Source organism: Corvus hawaiiensis, chromosome 1 (assembly GCF_020740725.1).
Source record: "Corvus hawaiiensis isolate bCorHaw1 chromosome 1, bCorHaw1.pri.cur, whole genome shotgun sequence".
NCBI lineage: Eukaryota > Metazoa > Chordata > Aves > Passeriformes > Corvidae > Corvus > Corvus hawaiiensis.
In genome coordinates, this window is record NC_063213.1 from 38,741,566 (window position 1) to 38,766,412 (window position 24,847).

The window sequence follows — 24,847 nt, forward strand, 5'->3', positions numbered from 1 at the left end:
AGTTCTCTGAGTTCTTCTATGAGTTGAGAAGTTGAGCTGAGAGGTTGAAGGGGTTAAGAAAGTTTTCAGGTGTGTGGGGGGGATAAGCAATTACAATTCAAAGAAAGGCTGCTGTGAGGCAGTGAGGCCCAGCTATGCGAGCCCTTTCTGAAGGAAAGTTGGGCTTCAGACAAAAAAGTTAGGAAGATGATCCTCTGATACCTTCAGTGAGGAAAAACCTGTAACAAGAATTGCTCTATGGCCTGGAAATGCCACTTGTGCTTAAGTCATCCTGAACTCTTCTGTGATGTAATTGCTTACCTGCTTGGATAAGAGCTGTGACAAGATAACCAGAAATAGAGTGTGAAGCGTGGCTGGGGGTAGTTTTCTGGGATGAATGGTATTTTCAGAGGGCGATGATGTATTTGATGTGTGAAAGGAAACTGAGATAATCAAGAAGGCAATGGCAATATGGTAATGTATGCCATCTGTCTGTTCCTGCCATCTGATTTTAAATAGTTTTGCAATAAACCCTGTAACAGTGAGCTAGTGCTTGTGCTTATGGGGAAGGCGCTGCCTTTTCAGGGTCTGTGTTTATGTGTGTACTCAATGCACACTCTTTGGGGAAAGAAATGTGATTTTAAGAACTGATCTTTATTCCATTCAGCGGCAGCACATGGCAGGTTCGCAGCTCAGTTCCTGCTGACAATGATATTCTTCTTGATGATTAAATTGTGTTTAATGCATTCTTTGAAGTGAAGCGGAAAATGATATGAGCAGCTCTCAGTGGCCTTTCATGAAAGAACATGTCTCAGCTGGTGGGCTCTCCTCATTCAGGACACTGCCTGGGATCATAATAACAGCCACATCCAGAGTGAGGCAAAGAGGTGGTGTGACTCAGCTACCAAGCTCCCTTTTAACAGTGTTTTTTCTTTCAGCTAGTACTAATGAGGATGGCATGTGGGAGAGGAGTGGGGTATGTGAGTTCACAGTCCAAATTATCATAATCCATGTTATAATCTAGATGCTATAAGAATGCTGTGCTGCAAATAGTGTAGGTCAAGATTGACTTAGTGATTTATGGGTCGTGTTGGATGGGATCAGAAGGTACATCTATTCCTCATATTGTTCCTCATATTACCTGTTCTCTGTAGAGGTAAACAAAAAAAAAAAAGTTACAAATTAGCAGGAAATGTATAGGGACCCTGGACTGGCTTGCTGGGAACATTTTCTCAATCATATATGATATAGAAACCTCATAAGCACAAAATGCCTTATTTTATAATGCATGGTGAACAGCCATTTTTGCTGAGAGTCTTGCAACTAACTCTGTTGAGTTTAAAGGCAAAATTTCCTTGGAGATAAGCAGAGATGTGGAGTCTCAGTCTTTGCTCAAAAAGCCTGCTTAGATATTAGACAAGATACATTCAGGATATGGTGCATACCCTGCAAGGTGTCTTGAGATTCTTATAAAATGTGGAAATTGAGAAATTCAGCATTAACTCTAGCACTATGTAGTGCGCTCTATGATATGAAAAGAGATCGGCATTGTTCAGTAGACTAGGTGTGCAAGTGTTAAATGGTCACAAAACCTGAGTTTTTGTGTTTGTATAAAAGCCACCATTGGAGATTTCCATTAAAAAACCTCAAAACACTAAAAGGAAAATGTATTCTTTAAAGTTGCTTCAAATAAGAATTCTGTTAAGTTACTTTTCTGTGCCTCTCTTACACTTTTTCTAGCCAAAGTTTTTTACTGAGTAAAACAGAGTTAAAGATGGATATAGGAAGAAGAAATTAAAAAGGAGCCCCTGGCAGCAGGAAGAGAAATGGATTATATGAAAAATTATTTCTAGTTTCAAAAAAAAGGGAAACAAAAGGTGACTCGGAGAAGGAGGCTTTAAAGAAAAGGGAATAAATGCAAAGGCTTCACCCCCCAAAAAATAAAGCAGGAGTCTTTGAAAAGCTATAATATGTGTCCCTGCCCCATCTATTACATTTTATAAGCAATCACTTGTTCTCTTGTCTAGCCGGAGTATGCAAACATCTGCTTTTGGTACATCCCACCAAGCTTAAGAAAAATGGAGGACGGACCTGAATTTTGGCAGAAGCTACACCAGGTGAGTGTGACATGTTACCTGAGGCTTACTGATTTATCTGTGTGCCGGATAAGAATGTGAAATAGCCCTTGGCTTTGCTCACCATTATAACCTATCAGTAGAATGGAGATTTAATCCTTAAATAGATGTTGGTAAGATTTAAGTTTTTTCTTGGTTTAGACAAAGCTAATTATTTATTTTCTTAATATAGGAGGTGTAAGCATTAACAAGTATTCAGCTTGCTGTCCAAGCTGTTAGCAGCTGGCAGAACTGAGAGGAGCAGTGTTTTCACATCTCTTGTCTAGACAGATTATTCATTACCTGTTTCATATACTTAGTGCTGTCCTTGGAACTTGGCTTGCATTATCTATGATTATCTATGATAATGCAAGCAAGGAAGTGCTTAACAATATATTTCTGATGTTAAACATAAATGACAACAGGAATACAATGGGAAGATAATGTGGGAAAAACTTCACTGATGAGTGTTTTGGTAACTCTGCCATCCTGATAGAAAATCATTAACATCTTGGAAAAAAAGCAGCAGTAAAATTTTGAATTTACTAGTCAGGAGTCATTAGTTAAGACTTAATTAAGAAGCCACTACATATTTTGGTATTATGTTTTACTGAATAAGTTATTCTGTGAGGAATTGAATTTAATTCATTGTTTGCTCATCTTTGGAAGAGCTTTGGTGTTCTGTGTTTATTTTTTCATAGAATTTGCTACTAGAAATTTAAACTAGAACACAGATGTGTGTATCATATGCATACTATGTAAACAAGCTTATATACTTTATATACATGCTTCCTGTAACATCTGCTCTCCTTTCGGCAGCTTTCACAGGAATTGCTTTCAAGTTTTGCTGGAGGCTGGTGTCTTTAGGAGAAGGATCTTCCTTAACCCCATCTGTATTGTTTTTGAAAGTATAATTCTGTAGTACAGACCCATGCATAGCCACAGTATGGATGCAAGGGCTTGGCATTTACCATGCTTTCACAAAGTTATGTTCCTTTCTTTTGGGGCTTCCCATCCTCTCCTTAGAGTGGATGGCTTATATATGAATGTGTGTGTATATATATATGTGTGTGTGTGTGTGTGTGTGTGTGCTTGTGTGTATACAGAGCTGTATAACAGCTCATCTACTCATGGAGGAGTGAGGATTTGGGAAGTCATAGAAGAAATAATGCTGCAACTGTCGCTGTTTGATTTATGTGTGCCACAGAGGGGACTGAGGAGGGAAGGGGCGAAGCACAACAAATGGCTTTGAGCACGTATATTTGAGTGGCTTATGGAGTGTAACTTACTGGTTCCATGCTCTGTTACTCTATGGCCCTTCCAGTCAGTGTAGGGAATAGATACCTGCCTTTATTTTATATACCAATATAGGTAGATTGATGCTGGAAATACAGATTTCTTAGCCAGTGTTTGTGGAAAAGAACTTGGAGGGAAAGATGCGTGCATACAATTTCTTCCACTACTGCTGATCTCAACCACTCTTTTCATGGGCAAGGTGACATGTTGTTGATTCTTATATCTCCTCTGATGAAAAACTAAGAAATCCCAAATCCTAAGACATAAATTATTTCACTCTTCCCCACAAAAGCCTGAAAAAAAAATCTAGCACAAACCAGACCAAAGCTCCCTAGGAAATGGCACAAATTTCTCTCCTGGAGGAAATCACAAATGATGATGGTTAGTTGTGTTATTTTAGACACTGCTGGAAAGTAGTTTGGCACGACAGAAGTGAGCCTGTTTCACAGTGAAAACATGTTATTTCACCTCCCTGATTCTCTACAGGGATAGGTCTGGGGTTACTCTGCTTTTTGGATGCTGAGGGCCAGTTTGGGACACAGCATGTGTCAGTGAGCAGATGAGATGACAGCACTGGGTCAGAAAAAATAAGACTTACTTGACTTTTTTAGCTCAGATAAATTTGTTTTAACACTGCTGATGCAACCAGCATGCTCTTTAAATTACATTAATCAATACAAATATATTGCTGGACAAGAAGGAATGCATTCTGATCAGCAAGGTACAAATGATAAGAGCGTTAGGGCTGGAGAGGTTCTTACACGGTGCCATTGATGGACAAATGGGGCTGTGACAGTTTCTTGATTCCAAGTACTTCCTGAATATTCCCATCATTTCACTAAAATGAGCATTAAAATGCTTTCATCACAATTTCTCTTTTCAATCCACATTTTAACATCACAGTTAGTCTGTTTATCCAGAAATCAATCTTCCTTTTTGTTGACCTGCATATCTGCCAATAATTAAGGAAACATGTCTTAAAAATCCCTAGGGCAAGTCATTGATTTTATTCAACTACTTGTTCAGCAATATTGTTCAGAATAACATGCTGTCTTCTAAGGCTAGTTATATGACTTTTAGTGCTGGTAAAATTTGATAAGTGAATTGTTCAGATCTAAAGTCCTCAGCTTTGTGAAGAATTTGCATAGTCCTGTGCAAAATAACCCTGAAGGTTTTCTGCTGTACTGGCTCTTCTCCAGTTTCCATGGCCCACTTTATATGGAAATATATATGTCAGGACTGACTGGATGGTAGCGTGATACCTGATTCTGAGATTCTGATGTCAGGTTTCTTGTTGTCCTACATAGAATGTGTCTCTCCAGAGGCTTACTTTTTTTTTTCTTTTTCTTTTTTTTTTTTTTTTTTTTTTTTTTTTTGAGTAGTCTGTTTGTTTTAAATTCTGGAGCCTTGAACTTCAGGTGTAAAATCTGCGCTCTGCAGAGTCCCCTACATTCAAAACAGAAAGGTGATAGAAAGCACAGCCTGAAGGACTTGGAACAGCCACTAGGTGGTCACTTGATTCATCACCTGAACAATTTAGGGAGTGAGAAAACAACGTGATGGTGGGGGACGTAAAGAACAACATAAATGGTACATTCCTCTCTAACACGTGAAATTGGGAATTCTGTGCACATCCACAGTCTGACACCACTTTGATCTTTTGGGATTACAGCATGAGTTGGCTGTGTAGTTAAACTAGTTCTGTAAAGAGTGCAGCAAGGCTTTGGACGCAGTTAGATGGTCCAAAATAGTCGGTGCCCTGAACACTGAGAGCACAGCAGATGGCATAGCCCATACATGATCCGGCTGTGTAAGGTGTTTTCCAGTGCCATTCTTCACAAGTGAGGAGAGATTTCTTCTTGTAGAAACCATACAAACGGGCCCTCTGTGGTAATTGAGGAGTTGCTGGTAGATCCAACTAGAAGTATATGTAAGTGGTGTTATGTTGTCATTGCAGGCTGGGGGCTGTTGTCTCTGACCTGGAACTGACATAATTGTCTGGACAAAGGAGCGATGGCTTTGCTAGTGCAGTATGCGCCCCCCAGTGGGAATTTTCCTCCTTTTCCTTTGGTGACACACCGTAGGATTTATTTTGTTTACTGCTGAGAATGGTCGGTGTGTCACAGGGTCACGGTGAGAAAAGCTGAACTGGAGATTACAAGTCAGAAATGGGAGTGAGGGAAGAAGTAAAAACACATAAGCAGGTATAATTTCAATTTTTTGTATTTTCTCCATACCTACAAGTATCTATGCATATTCTTTCTTGTAACAACCTTCTCTTTAGAAAAGTCAGCTTTCTCAGCTTATACTGAAATGCCTTCAGATGATGTAGAATTAGCTGATTTCTAGTAATACCAACTCTGGAAAGCCTCTTGGCAGTATAGAGGATGCTAGGGCACAAGGAAGAGTTTGAAGGGATACATTTGGAACTATTCTATTGCCATCCTGCTGCTAAGCCAGTCAGCCAGCCATGTCATATTCATTCTCGATCAGTTTGTAGTCTGCTGAAACTCAGACTTTAGTCTTTCAGACTAAAAGATGACACAGAAGTAACTGTCTTTAACAGACTCCTCCTCCTCCTGCAGGAGCCTGGCCTTGCCAAAGGATTCTGGAGCATAACTGTAGGTAGAGTATTATGTAATGAATACTGCTCAGTATAGAAGGCTAGTAGTTTATTGCTAAGTACCACTTTAAACCTCAAAATCTAGGTTCAGAAAGTGCCAGTAGGTTCTAGTAAGTCTTTTGTGGTTTACTAAACTTTGCCTGCTTTGTAGTTCTAAAAAGCATATGCTGGAGTATCAGATTTCCAGTGGTTCAGTAAAGCTTTTATACACAGTTGTTAGTGTCAGTTACTCAAAATTCTGGCATTTCAGTCTCTGACTCTTACTTGTGTGGTGCAGTTGGTGTTTTTTGGTTTTGTTTAGTTTCCTTCCTTCCCTTTTGAGGATTTTTGGCCAAGTAATACAGAATTCATTGGCTGTAATGGAAGGCTCAGGACACAAAGTCACATTAAAGTAGTAATGTCTTACCAAAGCCTTGGAATGCCATTTTCCCCCTCCTCTCTCCCCCTTAGTAAAAGGCAACCTTAATCCAGCCTTTCTCTCCTACTTAAGAGAAGAATATAGCTGTCTGTCATCTGAAGGCACATTTGTAAAATAGCCTGTCATGCTGAATGGTGTTGTGATACATTTGTGTAATGAGAGATTTCAGATCAAAACATAAATGTAAGGAGGTTGAAGAGGTGTTGCCTTGGCAACCCCTGAATCTTGTGGTCTTTGTGGTATAAATAAAAAACTAATCAAGGACCTGATTCAGCAGTATTTATTTATTCAAAATACCTATTGATTATGGTATGAAGTTTGGATGGGAAGGGAAAACAAGACCTCCAGTTGGTTATATTAATACAGTTTTTCCTCTCCACTGTGGAAGAACAAGAGAAAAACTACATAGGTTATAACCCCAGCATTAAATGCACTGAACCAGGTTTATGCATGAGAAAGGTCCCAAATATGTTACTGCAAGTGTATTTGTCTTGGGATTTGTATGCAAAATGTTATTTTATTTGCTGGCATCCCTGTGTACTACAAACTTTGAGTTTTTCTTACACTTGAACAAGAAAACAATTAAACAATACTTTAATGTGTGTTTGAAGAGTAATGACAGAGACAGATTTCTGTGGACTTTCCTTACGTGAGTCATAGTAAGGACTACTACTACTACTACTACTAGAGTAGCCTACTGCCTCTACCATCTAGCTCAATTTGACATGAATTTCAGTGGAGAGCCACAACAAATGGCAGGAAAACAAATGGTAAGATTTGCATGGGAGTATATGGGATTTAGATTGGCTAAATCGTTGGCTTCCATGACCAGGTGACCCACTTAGTGATGAAGGAAAGGCTGTGGGTGTTGTCTGTCTAGACTTCAGTAGTGCAGTCCTTTAACCTCTTTGCTTTCTCTTAAAGCACCCTTCAAATCTGTGGTGGACTTGAAGAAACAAAAATCTACAGATGGAAGAGATTGCTTAGGCAATCTTTGTTTTAGGCCTTCCAGGGGAAGGTGGATTGTCATTTTGGCATATCAGATGGGACCTCTGAAGGGGTTGTTTGAAGAAATTTGATTTGTCAGGGAAATCTTCAGGGTCAACAGAAGGTTCAGATTCACCCTATAAAACTTAAGGCAGTTACCCAAGGAAGCTGCTTGAGGAATTGGCTGGTTCTCCTCCATCTTTAACCCAGAGAACAAGAAAGAGACCTCCCAGATCATGACTTAGGCAACCTGCAGTAAGAAGCACCCTTGGGAAAGACTTCATTATTCAGAAGGGGAACCTAAGAGCTGCCATGATCCTTGAGTGGCTGCATTATTTATAAATACAAGTTAAAAGAGCCTAGCACTAGATCCTCAGCATGCTGTGTGCTGTTTTAGACTTCTATTTCACAGGCTTCTGGAGAGAAGAGCTGCAAAATCTCCTCCTGATTGAATGGACCTAGCTGCATTCTCAGTATTGTGTTCAAGAGGGGCAGCAATGCAGCATTCCAGGAGAGGTGAGATCAGGAGACCCAGGGGAGGCAGGGCTGCACGTAAGGACCTTAGAGGAGAGAGGCACAACAAGCACTGAAGCTACAAAATGAATAACATGATAATAATCAGGACTTACATTGTAGTGTGACAATTCCTCAGCAGAAGGTGATGCTCAGAAGTTTAATAATAAAATAAGCATTGATTTTTAAAAGTAACAACATCTCTTATTTGGCAACTAATACTGCATAATATACAGCAGCAGATGAATAAAATTTTTGTAGTTTAGTTGCATATAAATGACTGTTACTGTTAAGAAGAAAGGTCTAAGCTTTGATAAATGAGAAGGAACAGTACAGTATAATATAATAGCAGAGAAAAATTATAGCAGTGTTTCAGTACCTTGTTAATGAGGGATTTGCACACTTTCTCTTTTAATATGTGTCTTTTTCTGCAGTTTTATGTAACTCATCAGTACAAAAGTGACTGTAGCTGTTAATTAAACAAGGTATTTAACATGACTTTGTTTTAAATAGATCCTCCATAGAATCGAGTTATAAGAATACAAAAATAACATGTTTTTTTAAAAAAATTGTCAATTCAAAGTAGAATATTTTGGTTTCTGTGTATCTGCTTATAACTGGAATTTATGTCTGTGTTCTCTTTTATATTTATTCTTGCATGATTACTGAAGTAGCAGTGTTAGTCTAAGGGCCCAAATTGACTGGTAAAGTCTTCATCAGGAGAAGTAGGAATCAATGCATGAATCAATGCACTTGACAGTGTCCATTCCACCTTAGCACTTGACTCAGGTGTTAGGGACACTTCAGCGTATATTTTACATTGGTGAAGTTGTACACCTGCCTAACTCTCAGCCACATATAACGGTGTGTGAGAGTGACCTGATCTCACACTTGCTCTTTTGTGGGATGTCTGGCATATCAGGCAGGTGTATGGGGCTAGAACAGAGCTATATTTGTATGACTGTATTGTAACCTACAGCAGATGTAATAAGGCAAAGGTGTGAACTGCTTCCAGCCCATACTTTCTGTAGTGGTCCTAAGTGACATTCTAGTAATTCATGACATGGCAGTTGTAGATACTTCTGTTCTAGATTTCCACTTTGCCCCTTATCCAGACTGACTTTTTCAGGGGTGTGTAGTACCAGCTGGGCTCCAGTTAAAGGCAGTCCCATTCATGCAGAAATCTTAACATATGTTAGGTCAGTGGTACCTGTCCCAATTGATGCAAATAAGCAACAATCAATGTTACTAAATAATACAACTGGCAGCAAAACAAATCTGTTTTAAGAACACTGTTGCACAGCTGTTAAAACTACACCTCAGTTCTTGGGAAGAAAAATAAAGAGAAGAAACCCCAATGATTTTGATGCTGAATGTGCAGGGCAACTTTTGTCAGAGACTTAATATTGAGCTGTGTGTGTTCAAGGCACACTGGGGACTGAGGTCTATTGATCCCTGGTGTTCAGCCTACAGAAACGATCCAAGCTGGAGGGAGGGAGTCTGCTGCAACTCCATATGTTGCATTCAACCTGAACAAGGATTTCATCTTCCCCAAGCCACCTGCAGAGCAAGATTGCTCAGATCTCCAGAGATGAAGTAGGTTTCACACTAGTCATTTCTTGCTTGAAATCCTTTTAAGTATAATGGAGAGTCCGATAATTTCTCCATGTGGTAATACACATAATGGCATGAAATGAAGCTGGGGGTGAAAGACAAACTGGAGAGAAGTACTGTTAAGAAATAAAATCACGAGATACCCACAGTTAAAAAGCAAAGGACCAAACCTTCCAGGGAGATGGCTGCAAGGTGTGTTTTCATCATGGTACGTAATGCTCTATGGTGATACCTTAGCTGGTTCAGGCACAAGGAGCCATGTGGTCACAGGTTAAATATGGTACTTCATTCAGGTTAAAAAGGAACAGTTCACATGACTGTTCTTTCAGGAGCAAAGCAAATCACCTATGACAGTGGTGTATATTCTGTGTAGGTGTATTCCTTTCTTACAGGGGAAGCATGGGTTCCACTCATCCAATATCTTAAAATTTTTGCATTCTGCCTCCTTAGACCTGAGGATCATTCTTGCTTTCAGTTCAGACATAGAAAATACCCTGTTTTCAAATCTTTGCATTGTTAAAAGCTTCACACATAATAAATATTTCTGTTTATATACAGGAAGCTTCTAGAAAGTCTTACTTTATAACTGACAGGTCAGCAGAGGTGGTGGGGATTCAATGGAACTGCATTCTCTCCTTTATTGCACAGATTCAATTGACTAAAGGGCACTTAAGCACTGCATAAGTGTTCCTTGCTATTCCTGTGTGAACAAAGACAGTACTATTTAATTTGTATGGCTTTCAAATAGATACAGCCTGTTACCCAGAGCAGTAGATGCTTTGCATCCATTGTTAAGCATCTCTTAAACTGTAGAAAAACCAAGAGGGTAAAAAAACCCTATTTCTTTTCCAGAAAGGTGAATGTTTGGGGGGACTAAGTGAAAGTGGTGCAATTCATAGAAATTACGCAAGCTGTTAGTGACATACGTCCAAAAATTGTTCTCTCTGTGTTTGGGCAGAATTGAAAAAGCTAACCTGAAAGCTGTGTCAACTATGACATTTTTTAAAACCAAATATTAAGCTGTTTTCTGAGTATAGGAAACCAAAGAGAATTTATAATGAATGTAAGAGTTTATCATCTCTCTTTTTGTTTGTTTGCATTAAGAGCACTTCAATGTCACCCTGATTTGTACCTTTCATCATTTCCCAATAGCATAACAAAAATAAGTACTTCTTACTTGGAGTTATGTTGCCCCACAGAGCAGTATTGCATCTTTGTTCATTACTACTATAGAAATGAAAAAAGATCATATTTTGTAATGCAACAGTGTGAAACTCTTTAGAGCTGTCCATATGCAATGTTTCAATGTAAATCCAGGTGTGTTCCTATGCATACACATGTATATGAGTTTGTATTTACCTACAGGGATCATATAAAAGAAAATTATTTTTGGAAAGGGAGAGGATGGAATAACATATAGTATTCCTCAAGTAACTCCATTGTAAAAAAAACTTGTAAAGGGAGTCACAGGACAGTCGATGTTTGAAGGGAGCACAGGAGGTCGTGTCTGAGCTCCCTGCTTAAGCGGGGACATCTAGAGTTGGTTGTCCAGGACAGTGTCCAGGTGGCTTTCGAATATCTCCAAGGGTGGGACACTCCATAACTCCCTGGGCAGGTGTTTGGTCACCCTCACAAAGAAAAATGCATTCAGATTCCCTACTACGTAGCACTTGTTTGCCTAATCAGCATGTATTTTCCTCTGCTGAAATGGCACTAATTACACTTCCTTCGCTTCATCTTGGAGTTAGAACATCTTGGCTAATATTTTAAATGGCCTTTTGTGCCTGCCTGTGAAGAGAACTGCTTTTAGCAAGAAAGCAGAGTTTGAAGACGCTCAACAGAGTTTGTTCTGTCTGACCCTATAGAGTTCTCCTAAAGCAGCACTGTGCTCCTTCATGCCTGTGCACCCCTTCATCCTGCTCGCTTGGTGCCGTATGCACATTAATAACCAATGATAGAAGAAAAAAAGTTCAAGTTACAGGTTGAACTCCAAACTAGTGCTTTTCTGAAAGTATCATAGATCATGTTTAATAGCCTGTGGATCAAAATGAAACCCAGTATATATCACAGGGGAACTCAATAATTGAAGCATTCTGGGAATGTCTAAGTACTGGAGTGCTGAGGTCCCTAGAAGCTTCATTCTGTGCTAAGTTTTTACCTGAATAAAAGCCCTATCATCTATTTTTTTATAACAAATTGTAATCATATTTTAATGCACTGACTTAAATTATTTTATCTGGCATTCAGGGGAACAATAAACTTCCTTTCCTGCCCTTCCACCTCCTAATTTTCTCCAAAATGAGAAAAACAGTCCTTCGGAGACATTAGCATTTCGGAGTGTCTCCAGGACACTTGACTCATGGCTATCTTGTCTCTGTCCTGGTGTGTGCACAATGGTCCCTCAGGAGCACTGAACATGTTCTCTGGGCCTGTGAAGCTGATCTGTCTGTCTGCCAGCTCTGAATTTACTCCTTTCATATGAGAAGCCTCCAGGGTTCTCTGAAGGATCCTAACTGGTCTCCTGGTGATGGGGAAGCAATAATTTGCAACCCTGAAGCTGCACAGGTGGTATTGTGTGGGTATGGGGAGGATGTATAGTTTTGTCTCAGAAAAACAGCAAACAGAAGGGTTTTGTGGACTTGCTGCTCTGTGGTTTGCACAAGGGATAAATTCTTTTCCTATTTAAATGTGGTAGAAGGAAGGTTGACTTTTGCAGCATCCTGACAGAGAAAAAGACTTGGAATGAAACTGCAGGAAGCCTGGCAAAATTGAGACCCTTGAACCTTTCTTGACTGAGAGTTACGGGGCTCATGTGCCAGGGCTGCGTTGTGTGGCTGTGCCAGAACTGGGCTGGTGCAGGCTGTGCTGGCTGATCTGGAGCCCCTGGGATTGGGGCAGTGAGGCAGCCCTGCAGCCCAGGTCAGTCCCCTCTCATGGTGTTTAATGGTGCTCCTTGTGGACCATCGTGTTTCCCCTGTGTTGTTTCACCTTGTGCCTGTAAGCTGCTCCTAGAGCTGCCTTCGTGCAGCTGCCCAAGCTGTGGCTCCCTGAGAGGATTTTGCTATGCAATTCAGAGGATCTGTTTTACAGTGGGAGTTTGAACTTAATGGGGGTCGATGACTGAGGGGACTTTTAGGTGAGCATTTGCAGTGAGCATTTTAGGGTGCACTAGGGACTGATAAGGGAACTGCCCACCAGAGCCATTGGCTTGATACATGATGGTTATATATGTTCCTTTATGATGGTTTTATATATTCATTAACCTCGCTAATAATTGGTATTTCAATGCTGAAGGGTATGTGTAGGATAACAGTAATGTCTTCCCCTCCCATTGCTCCTGTGCATAGGATGAATCTCACTGAGAGTGAAAGTAAAGAGCATGGCCAAGCAAAAATCATTCTTAGCAGTTAATTGTTAATGCATGATTTGTCCTGCTTTTGCACTAGTTAAACTGCAATGTGGAATGGAAGGCGCCATTTCTTGGCACCTGCTTAAGTGCTGCCTATCCCTCTGCAAGGGTGTGGTAACAGGACCTTCTCTGAATGCTTTAGATATCTTATATAGGTACTGGAATAGCAGAAATTGCAGGGGGATTAAATGACGATCTCATGAATGAATAGTGAGTAGTAGTGTGGTCTGTGGGTGGTGTTTTTTTAAATGAACCATTTCTACACCACTCAATAAATTTCCCCTGGTTACAACTCTTTCTGGTGGTATTGTGACTGTTCTGCCCTGCCAGCTGGTACCTGCTGTGGTTTCTGAATGAAACAAGTGTCTTCTAGCATTCTGTTGGGTTTGACATGTTTAATAAATAACAGCAATGAATTGACCATACTGCAATAATAGCGATCATGAGATAAATAGCATAGTGATTTTTTTTGGTCATCTTGTAGGGAGTTGGACAGAAGGAAAATAAAATCTTTGAGTTTCACCCTTAATTAATTGACTGCTGCAGCATGAGTTACTATCTATTTGATGGAAAATAAGAAATGTTTTTTGCCTTATCAGCCAGAAAAGAGCAGCTGCTGAACAGAATAAGTCTTTATTTTGCCTCACAGGAAAGGTAAACTTTCACTGTACTCTGAAACATGGGTGACAATTTCAACTGGCTTAGCCTGTCTGGGGAAGAATTTCATTGTATTTGTTATATCAGGGGTAAGTGGGGAACTCCCGTATCAGTGGAGTTGCAAAAGATGTGGGCAATTGAGCAAATGCAGCATCTCTAAAAAAGAGTTACAAACATACCTGGCTTACAAATATTTGATCAAAGAACTGTTTGGTGGTTGTTTTAGGGTACTGTCATTGTCTACTTGACCAGCTCTGTATTTTGGGGACTCTTCTCTGGGTAGCCCAGTGACTTTTGTATAAGCACATCTTCAAGAAAGGCATCTATTCATGACTGGAAAAATATCAAGGAATAGTAAAACTACACTTTCCTTGGCACCTCCTTTCAACAGCTAATTAGCCTTCCTATACAAAATGGTGGTGAAAAAATGCTTATCCACACTAAAATAGCCTTCTCTAACATATTTTCCCCTTTTGCTCATAAGTTATCAGCAAATCAACACATTCTTCTATTTATAAACTAAATAGATTTCAGATCTTGAAGTCTTCATTAAACATTAGAGTTATTTCTGTGGCTGTCATCTTCCTTCCCATTTTTCATTATTGTAAAAAACCCCAACAAACATCTGAACTACGTATTGCTTGCCAGCACCTGTGTTTGCCAGCACCCGTGTTTCCACTACTGTATGTGGAGATAAAATTGTCTGCCTAATGCCTGTGCACTTGTTTATAAAATTGTGGATCATATTACATTTTTTCTTCTACTGTTTTTCTTTGGAAGGCTTTGTTAAAAAAAAAAAATCTATCTCTATATATATATCTTGTGGTGATGAATGCTGAAACGAAAAGTTTTCTTATGTGTATAAACTACTAATTTGAGAACAAAATAAATTGTCAAGACATCTTGGGTGGTTTGGGTTTTTTCACATTGGCCTGTGGAAAACAGACTGACATCCCAGATAAACCAGTGGTCCTGTGACCTGGGAATCATTGTTTAAGAGCAGTCTTGACTGTTTTAAAGCATTCACACAAATGACCTAATTACAAAACTTTGTAGTCTACCTCTTGACAGAACTTTTAAAAGCTGCTTTTGGCTCGGGTGTAGAGTGAAAACAATTGCAGAAAAGTCAGTTGCTTGCCAGGAAGGATTTTTGGCTTCTGATGTGTGACCTGGAAACTCATATGAATTTTGTTTTATTGTAGACTGCTACAATCTTTTCGGAGTCACTGTTTTTAGTGTAGTCATCCATTTTGAGCTGTCTCTGTTTTTTTCCCTGCATGCACAACATACCTTTTGACTGAGCTGGAGCAGCTCAGGTCTGTGCAATGGCTTGTCTTCCTCTTTTTTTTTCCCTTTGTGAGTCTCTCACTTGCAAATGGTATCAGCTGTCATTTACTGACTTTCAGAAAACCAACAGTGAGGATCAGCATCAAGGTTAATCCTGGTCTCTGTGGAGCCTTCCTAGCAGCAATGTTTGATTGACGCCCTGTTCTTCCTTTGTGGGGAGATATGCTCTAGCTATTCAAATCTTGCTTAGTCCTACTGCATTGCCATTGTGTGGTCCTGATTCTTCTGTGCTGTTCCTGTGTGAATTATTCCTTCTATTTTTCATTTAAATGGCTTGTGTAAGGCTTTCCTATTAATGCTCTAAGTGCAAATAAATCATCAAGAAAACTTGAAATATCAGCAAAATAATGAAGGTGGGCTGACCCAAAAAAATGGTGCTTGACAAAGATATAAATATAACTGAACACAAAAGACTACATTTTGAATTTGTTTCTATAAATTTTAGAATTTCTATGTATTCTTGCCCTTTAACTCATTATAAATTAAATCCAGCATGAGTTTTTCTTTTTTAACTTTAGATTCATATTGACTTAAGCAACCTTATTTCACTAGGTCTATCTCCTTACCACTTCTAATACTAGTGCTTGTTTTCTGAAATTTCCACATTATCCTAAAAATTATCCACAGCTTCAGTGAGCTGTTTTTAATCTTAGGTATAACCATCCAGGCCTATAGACCTAAAAATTTCTCTTTGGCAGACCTTTAACCTCCCAATAGCTGCTGATGGCTTGCAAAGCTCATCAGGTTTGTGGCAGGAAATCCTCCCAGCAGAAAAAGCAATCTTAGTGAGCACTTCTGCCTTGCCTGCATTTTTAATGATTTAACCATGGGTAGGGCTTCAGTCATCCCTAATGAACATACTAAACTGTTTCTTCTTTCCTTAGTCCTGTCAGTCAAAGTTCTCTTTTCCTTCTGATAAATTTTCTTCATGTCACATTTATATTGATTGCTATCTGATCTGCTTCCCTCTTTCAACTTGTTAAATATTGCTTTGCTATCTTCCCTTTGCCAATAAATCGGGATGGGCTTTTAGATAAAGCTGTCTTCTTTCTTGATTGAAAGATTGCAGCTTTTGGCCATCTAATCTATTCTTAAAGAGCTTTAAGCCTTCATCTATCTTTTCCACCTGAAGTTTTTTGGAAATTAAGTCTTTTAAAAACAGTCTTTGTGATTGTGACCATCATTTTCCTTAGGCTTCAGTGAGTGTAGTCAGGTTGTGATGAGTTCACAGGGGGTCTGCTGATTTATAGACCACTGAGTAATTTCTTTGGGCCACAGTATGGTTTAAAATGAAGATGTATCATACTGGGTCTGCACCACCCCTCTGGTGAGTTGGGACAGGATGTGCAAAACTGATTTTTGTATGAATTAGAGTCTGTGGATGTGCTGGGTCAGTGTGTGGTAACAGGGTGTGGGGAATGCAGGTAAGACACAGCCAGTGCTGGGTATCCATGTGTCTTGGCTGCTTGAACGATGCGTCAGTTTAATTAATATAATATAGATTTCTACAGATGTCCCATCCCTGGAAAAATTCAGGGTCAGGCTGGATGGGGCTTTGTACAGCCTGATGTAGTGGAAGGAGTCCCTGCTTGTTGCAGGGTTGCTGGACTAGATGACCTTGAAAGGTCAACCCAAACTATTCTATGTAGCATTTGTGCTTGTGAATTGGGTTGTTTTTCACAATCAACAGTAGCTGTGAGGCAGTTGTGTTGACCTGGAGGACTCACTGCCAAAGCATCCACAGTGCTCTGCTGGAAGTGGTTAGGGATGGTGGTTAGGACCTGGCTGGAGGACCTGCCCTGGATGCCCCGCGCTGGATCCCAAGGATGGGAATTCTGCTGTGTCTGTAGCTGTGCCAAGGCTCAGGGCTCGGGTCCAGCCGGCTGAAGAGCTGCACGTGCACTTGGGGGTCACCTCTGGAGCACGGCTTTTCCAAGAGGATTTTAAGCCGCAGGTAGTAGTAGAGGCAGATGACCATCGGGGGGCACCAGAACGACAGTAATGTGTTGGAACTGCTAATTAGTGCTCAGGCTGTTAATGTATCTTTGGTGCAGTCACGGAAAAAACCCCTGTGTTTGGAGGGGGCAAGAAATTTCTTCCAGTTCTTAAATCAACATAATTTCCTCATTAATACTGCAAACTCTGTTTTGAAGGCACGAGCTGTTTAAGAATAAACTATAGCAAGCATGAGTTATCTCCCACTTTCCTAGCAACACTAGCTTCTCCTTTTTATTTTTTTTCCTTCAATCCTTTGTATAAAATTATGTATTGATTTGCATGGTTTAAACTAAAAAAGTTACCTTTAATAAGATATATTGAATAAGTATCATTGAGAGATATGTGTCTAATAAAATATGAAACTTGTAAGTATTTTACAGTTCTTCCTAGGCATTTGAGTGTCCTATATGGAGTCTGAACACAGTCATATTTGAGGAGATAGTATACATTTTCAACAGTAGTTGATTGCTGTTGTTTGTTTGCTTTTTCCCTGACAGTTCAGCTGGTGGTCTGAATTTCAGATGTGAAGGGATACCTCTAGACATTATTTCTGGCTTGTTGCTGTATGAGGTTATCAGCATGGGTAGATATTGTATAACAGTGACTACAGGCTACTGGTATGTCATGGTGTTGAAGCATCTTTGACTGTTCCTTCACCTGGCCTCATAAGAAAACAGGGGGAAAAGAAGCATTTTTTTCCCTTAAAAAGAAGGCTGTTCTGCTGTCTACAGGCAGAGGCCATAGATAATTGTCTCCTGAAACTCCTGCTAATCTTTGATGAAAATTCAAAGAATTAATATTTAATATTTAAGCTGTGAAGCTGTTTTAGTGAAGACATACTTTCTGTTTTGTTTTGGTCTTTTAAAGTAAGTTCCTGAGGGTGAAGATATTGAGTTTCTGTGGATGGAGACACAGTATGGTTTCTGAAAAGCAAGTCTGTTATCCAGGAACTGGCCTTGGTTGACCAGTGCTGTTGAAAAGCGTAGTGCAATTTGTCCTGCAATGGTCAAAACCTAAAGCTGCCAGGGACTTCCACCCCAGTGGTACTCAGGCTCTTCCTCTGTCCAGTTATCCAACTGATTTACCAGCCTTGAAGTCTCCATTGCATGGATAAATGCTGGAGCACAATCAGAATGTGGGCTTTAGTTATAACAATACACACAATTAATTTTTGTATGTGAAGAATTTTGCAAATAGTATTTCTGACTATCTTGAAAAAAAATCAGAAAGCAATGAAATGAATGTAGCATCTAGACACCTGGAAGAGACTTGATGAAAGTACTCCTTGCTTGAAACCATGTTGCTCTTTCTCACTAAGTAACTTGGACTGAAAAAGACACTATTTCACCACGCCGGTCTTGCTTTCTTTATACCCTTAGACCATCATAGTCACAGACTACTAGAAAACAGTATTTTCATGAAACATCTAACTTTCATCAGGAAGCTAGGGGCATCTGGAAATTCCTGCTTTTTCAAGTTCTCTAAGCCTATTTAAGGTCTCCTAGAAATGATGAAAAGACCTGTAATCCTACTGCTGCTTAACTTTAAATCAGTCACTCCTTAAAGCCGTGCAGTTCTTTACTTCATGCACTAGATGGTGATGAAAAGCAGCCCAAGTTGTGTGCTCCCTTCTGCTACCCAAAGTCACAGCTGACAGTGGAAAATGAAAGCACAAGACTGACAGTTTTCCCTACCAAGCTTTTAAACTCTTCTTGCTGACCATCAATGATTAATCACTTTAGTACAATCATCTTAGAGATTAAGGTAGAGGTGCTGCTAACTTCATATATCCTGATGTAACTGTGATTTTTTAAAATCAGTTGTTTGATAAAAGCGTAGGAAGTGCTTCTGTCTGTTCGATCGTAAAACATTCATCAAATATTCCATAACTTCAAGCTGGGGTTAGTGTTGTTTCCACAATACAGGAATTTAAATATGCCAGTTCTTGAAATAATTGCTATGGACTGAAACTTAAGTCTCTGAATGTACAGATTGATTACCTTTGGTTAATGAAAGGTGGTAATGAAAAAGGGGGGGGACATTACTCTGAAAACATGATTACAGTTTATTATTGGATTAAAAACAAACCAAGGAGAAACCATTTCTGTACTGCCCACCCTGAAATTACGAAACCTGCTCTAGCCCCACACTTTGAGATTACTACTGGTGTCAAAGAGAAAGATTGCAAAATCTGTTTTGGATCCTGTAACTGGAAAAAATGCATTCCACTGATGAGAATCAGTCAAAATATTCTTTTACTAAAAAAGCCAAGGTATAATGTTCAGGAATGGAGGCTGATAGGTGGACCTAGAGAGATCCAGGACAAGGGGAAATCTAGTACAGTACTGTGCAGAGTGACTGTAGGTAGAAAATATCAGTGGTGCAATGTTTAGACAGAAAGGAAATGTACAACACACAGGACTGTAAGATGATGTTGTACAACACACTGGACTGTACTATAGCTATTATAGGCCAATTAAATATAGTTCAAATAAACAGCTAAATGAAGGAGACTGTCACATGAACAGTAAATGTTAATAGCAGGGAACAGTTATGTTTTGTCCTCTGTGTAAATCTGTAAGGAAGAAGCAGCCTGTCTTGTGACTAGGGCTCAGAACCACTCATATATGTATATCCTTTCCCTGGCAAGGTCAAAAGCTGGTGGAAACGACCCTCATTCTGCTCCAGTGTGGGAGGAGGTGCCAGAGGTGATGGCTATGGCAAAAGATGCAGTGCTATGGAGTTACCTCCATGTATGGAAAGATGGATGCGATCTGATGGTGCATGGAGCAATGGCATGGCTTAAATTAAGCTTAAACTGAACATCTGGGTTGTCTTTTTTTTTTTTTTTTTTTTTCCTTTTTCCCTGAGCAGAACACATGCACTCAATGCAGAGGCTTTATCCCAGAAGCTGGATAAAGAGATCCCCCTTGGATTTAACCTCAGCATAAATATTTGTAACTCTTTGTGACTTCTGTGAGGCAGGCAGTGAAGGCAAAGATCATCACTGGTTAGGAAGCTGGATAGCAGTGGATAAGTATCTGCTCACAGGCTATTGTAGCGTTAAAAGAGCAAAAGGAAATTCGATGCAGCTACAACGTGTTTTACACTGGTGATCTGTGTAGCAACAAGGAAATGCGTGGAAAAGCAAAATTCCAGACAACTGAGTTGATGATATGATTCATACACTGAGTTTTTAACTCAGCACTCATCCCAGTTATAATGAGAATCATCTGAGGGAAGTACAATAACTACAGTTTGAAGCTTGTAGGAGGCAATAGCCTATAGCCATGCTAGATGTGAGAGTCATTTGCTCTGCAGCCTGTTGGAGAGCTGTGCCATGTACAAGATGGAGCTTTTCCTTTGGCTTGTTTTTTGTGTTCCTGTTTTTTGGAGGAGTCCGCTGCAATCTTGACTTTCATTCTAACTTGGTCCTACACAGCTGCATGTATTACATATGTAACATATGCGTGCAAGTAATCTGTGCTTACAGGAAAAATTGATCTTTGCATGTACACATGGCCAGCTTGGCAGCAGTGCACCAAAGGAATTGGTATGTGCTAAATTTATAAAAACTGGCTCCAAACATAGAAGGGAAATAGCGTCAAGAGAGCTGAGGCACACCCTTAGGATGGCGTTAGCACATATTCTCACAACTGTTCTTAGTTAAAGATGGCTCTTGCTCAAACAGCCTCAGAAATGCAAGCATCACATTGCCTCATTCTGTGCATTTTAATTTTTTATCATAGAGAACTTAACATATGATAGAATAATGAGGTAAAAACGTATGTGGATTTAATCCTAGTCTGAAGTTCCATTTCAAGTTCATGCCAGATGAAGCTCTACCCCAAACAGAGTTTCCCAATGATCAGTGTGCATTTGTGGGACCAATGGGATGCTCCTGGGATAAAATGCAAATGATTTCTTATACATAGAAAATTATTCAAAGCACAGGTCCCAACCATTTCAGTGAAAATCACAGAATCATAGAATGGTTTGGCTTGGGTTATCAACCACAGAAAAGACTTCAGAGCACTGGCAATTCAGACCCAGCAACATTCGTCCTGTTCCAGCCCAATAGGTGTGAGACCGCGGTGGTTCCCTGCCCTCAAGTACACAAAGTCCAAGAGGTGCACATGTGCATGTGCACACACCAACAATACATTATATACACACAGCTGGCTGCAGAGATCAGCACAGAGAGCAGTGTCTTTACTGGCACCCCCATGAACACATCTAAATTCATGTCATACAGACATGGACACTACAAATAACCATGTTCTCTTCAGCTGGTAAGGACTGAAGTCTTGAAACATACGCATATTCCTGTCTCTCTAGTAGCTGGGCTCAGAAATCGAGTCTATCCAGTTGCTGACACCTTGGTTGCAGGTATTCAGACCTCCTGTCCTGCTAGCTGGCTTGTCCATCTTGGAGTTTATTAATGTTCACACACCCACACAGAAGAAAGAAATAGGATTTAATAAGAATGAAGGGTAGTGTGCAGTGATTAGGTGCAGAGTTCATCTAGGTAAGGATACTGACCATCTGTCTCTCTGTATCTGCCTTGCTTATCTTACTTTCCCTCTATTTTTATGCACAAAATCAATTAGGGTGGAAAAGACCTCTGAGATAGAGTCCAACCTTTCAGGGACCACCACCTTGCCAACTAGATCATGCAACTAAGTATCACATCCAGTTATTCCTTGAACACCTCCAGGGATGGTGACTCCACCGCCTCCCTGGGCAATCCATTCCAATGTTTAACAACCCTTTCTGTGAAGTAATTCCTCCTGAAGTCCAACCTGAACCTCCCCTGGTGCAGCTTGAGGCCATTTCCTCTTGTATTGTCAGTGGTTGCCTGGGAGAAGAGGCTGACCTCTACCAGGCTACCCCCACCTTTCAGGTAGTTGTGGAGAGTTAGTAGGTTCTCTCTGAGCCTCCTTTTCTCCAGACTAAACAGCCCTAGCTCTTTCAGCTGCTCCTCATGGCATTTACCCTCCAGACCGTTCCCCAGCTCTGTTGCCCTTCTCTGGATTCTCTCCAGAACCCCAATGTCTTTCCTGTAGTGAGGGGTCCAGAACTGGGCACAGGACTTGATGTGTGGCCTCACCACTGCTGAGCACAGGGGGACAATCACTGCCCTGGTCCTGCTGGCCACACTATTGCTGATACAGGCCGGGATGCCATTGGCCTTCTTGGCCACTTGGGCACAGCTGGCACACGTTCAGCTGCTGTCAACCAGCACCGCCAGGTCCTTTACTTTTCAGCCACTTTGCCCCAAACCTGTAATACTGCATGGGGTTTTCCTCAACTTCCCCCATCCTCCTGATCTCTCTCTGTTCACACCTTTAGTTCTTCACCTAGGCATCGCATATTATGCTTTCTACAGACACAGAATTTTCTTCCCTCTGCATCCCATAGGATCCCCTCACCTAGCATTCCTGTGACAGTTTTTCATTTATTTCTCTTTGTGTGTTGCATGCCAGGGGCAATTATCCTCTTCTGATAGTCAGAGGAGTAATTAATGTGATGTTCTCCATTTTAACTGATCAGGTTATTAGCGTTCCTTTGCAGGCTTTTGTTTCTTAGACTTCATAGTGTGTTATGTTATAGTCATGGAGGAGCACTTGGTTCCCCTTGAGTCTGCTTGTACTCTAGATATCCTCCCTCTCTCCTGTGTCCAGTGTGGCTTTTGGGGCAATCCAGCAGTTAGAAAAAGCAGAGGAACACGGGTTTTAGATAGCTTTGATTCAAGACAAACTGTCTGCATGGACTTTGTCTTACTTTGCTTTAGCCAGCTAAAACTTAGGCAGAGGTCTTCCACTGAAGCCCATGGAGGAGGAGAGGAGCTTTTCCAAATTGAGCCCATCTATCTTAAGGCCTGTCTTACTCTAGAATGAGATGAATCAGTCTCTAGAGGTGCCTCTTTTTCTCCCTTAATTAAAGGCAAAACCTAGATGGCTAGCATAGGCTAGATGTCTAACCTTTAGACTGCCAAAATGATGGGAATGGAACCTTACTTTCCCCATTTTATCCTCAGTGCTGGAGGCTGTGTCTCTAGGTAACACATAGTAAAGCTCAATGTACCTAACACTTCCTCTCAAGCTGTTGCTCCCCTGATGTGCGGGGCTCTTACAAAAATAACCAACTACAGTCTGTAAACAGTGTAGGTCCTGAAGGAAAAATACTGTCAAAGATCAATCTAAGTCAATATACAGAGCTGGACCTTGGGAAATGGTAGCCTGTGTTAGTGATGTGTGTGGTATAAAGAAGATGGAGTGACCAGGCTTTGATTTTCTGTGGTCCCTCAGTAAGCCTTCACCAAGAGTGAAGCTCACACCAGTCAGCAGCCTTGGGTGTGTGCTGTGAGTTCATGGAGTGCTAACTAAGGAGCTGGCAGGAGCTGGAGGAGCTGGCATCTGCACTGACAGCGGGGCACTCTGCATTGCATCCTGCTGCTGCAGTTCAGCTGAGGTTCCTCCAGGAAGGAAAGCTCTTTGACCCAAATGGGATGAATCTGTCTGCATTCTGCGAGAGTATTTGCAAGGCCAATTTGCACTAAAAATACCCTGTCCTGCTCACTAATGTACCTGAGTGGCATCTATCTTTGGCACAGAGTTGTGATTAAGATCTCAGTCATTATTTCCTTTCTGTGTGACTCAGTTCCTTTCAGAGATTAAGGTGGAGATAATAGTATTTTTTCTTATCTAAGAAGTACATTGAAATGTGAGGACGGAAAGCACTGTAAAACTCCAAAATAGAAGGAATTTTTCACTTATACTCAGGAGTATGGCTCTTTTTCCTTTTATCTTTTTCTTTTCCCCAACAGCAGCTACTTACTGATTTGTGACTCTCCTTCTTACTTGCGTAGTGTATGACAAGTAGATGGATGTGGCTTTAAGAGTATCAGGTTTTTAAGACAAATGAAAAAGTTTAGAAAATGGTGTAGTTCAAACAGAGCTTTAGATTCCTTAGCTGGGCTGGTCCTGGCAGAAGAATGTAAGAAAGGTCTACAGCAGCATGAAGAAAAACCTAATGAAATGCACGACAATATAGTCATGGTAGAGAAAAATAAATATTTATATCCCCATATATTTAATTTTATTGAATATTATATGATTTAATTATCAAAGCACAGTAATAATGACCCATGCAATACTAATGACTATTGGCAACAAGGCTCATGAGGACACACAGTCTGATTAGCTTTAATGGGATGGATTTAATAATATATTGGATTAACAACTGTGAGAACGAAGTATAAAGACTTATTGTTCTCTGAATAAATATTGACCTCTTGCTCTCAGGTCAATAAATCTTAAGCTTGTGTCCACTTAAATTAGTATCTACTTATTACGTTAGCATTCTTCTGTTTCCTATCGCCAACTTCAGTAGGAAGAGAGAGGAGCTGCACTTTCCTCCCACTGCATCAAACACTTGCAGGAACTGAAAGTAAACATTGAATTTGTAGATAGAGGGAAAAAGGTCTGGGCCCTAAATTGTCCTTTCTTCACATAAAACTGCCCTTTCTTGCTGTTGCTTGATAAGAAATTTCAGAGATGTTCAGAAAATATCAATTACTATTAATGCCGCAGAAAATGTGTATAGCTTGCATCATCTGCTCAATTAAGCGGTCTTTATACTTGTATGATGTTGTGAGTGGTGTCAGAAATTTTTGCGGGTATGAGTGGGAGGAAATCCTGCTCTTTCATGTTTAGTGAGATACAAAGTTCTTCATAGGATTTCATTTTGTTCTTCAGATATTTAAGTACAGATTCCTTTCTAGCTGTAATAATTTCAAGAGGAATGAGATGGAATATATTTCTTTTTCATGCCTACAAGGAGGGATTTTTTATTACTCTCCAAAGGGGTCAGTATGGCCAGAAATATCT

The 24,847-nt window shown here is 40.3% G+C and overlaps 1 protein-coding gene across 5 annotated transcripts in view; it reads left to right on the forward strand.

The window, feature by feature from the left end:
• The window catches only part of GADL1 (glutamate decarboxylase like 1), an 83,479-nt gene that overhangs the window by 45,919 nt on the left and 12,713 nt on the right, over positions 1-24,847 (forward strand). For all 5 annotated transcript variants that reach the window (XM_048301406.1, XM_048301426.1, XM_048301430.1 and 2 more), the window contains exon 14: positions 2,007-2,096. In XM_048301406.1, coding sequence (XP_048157363.1) covers positions 2,007-2,096 — 90 coding nt within the window. The remainder of the gene's footprint in view (positions 1-2,006; positions 2,097-24,847) is intronic.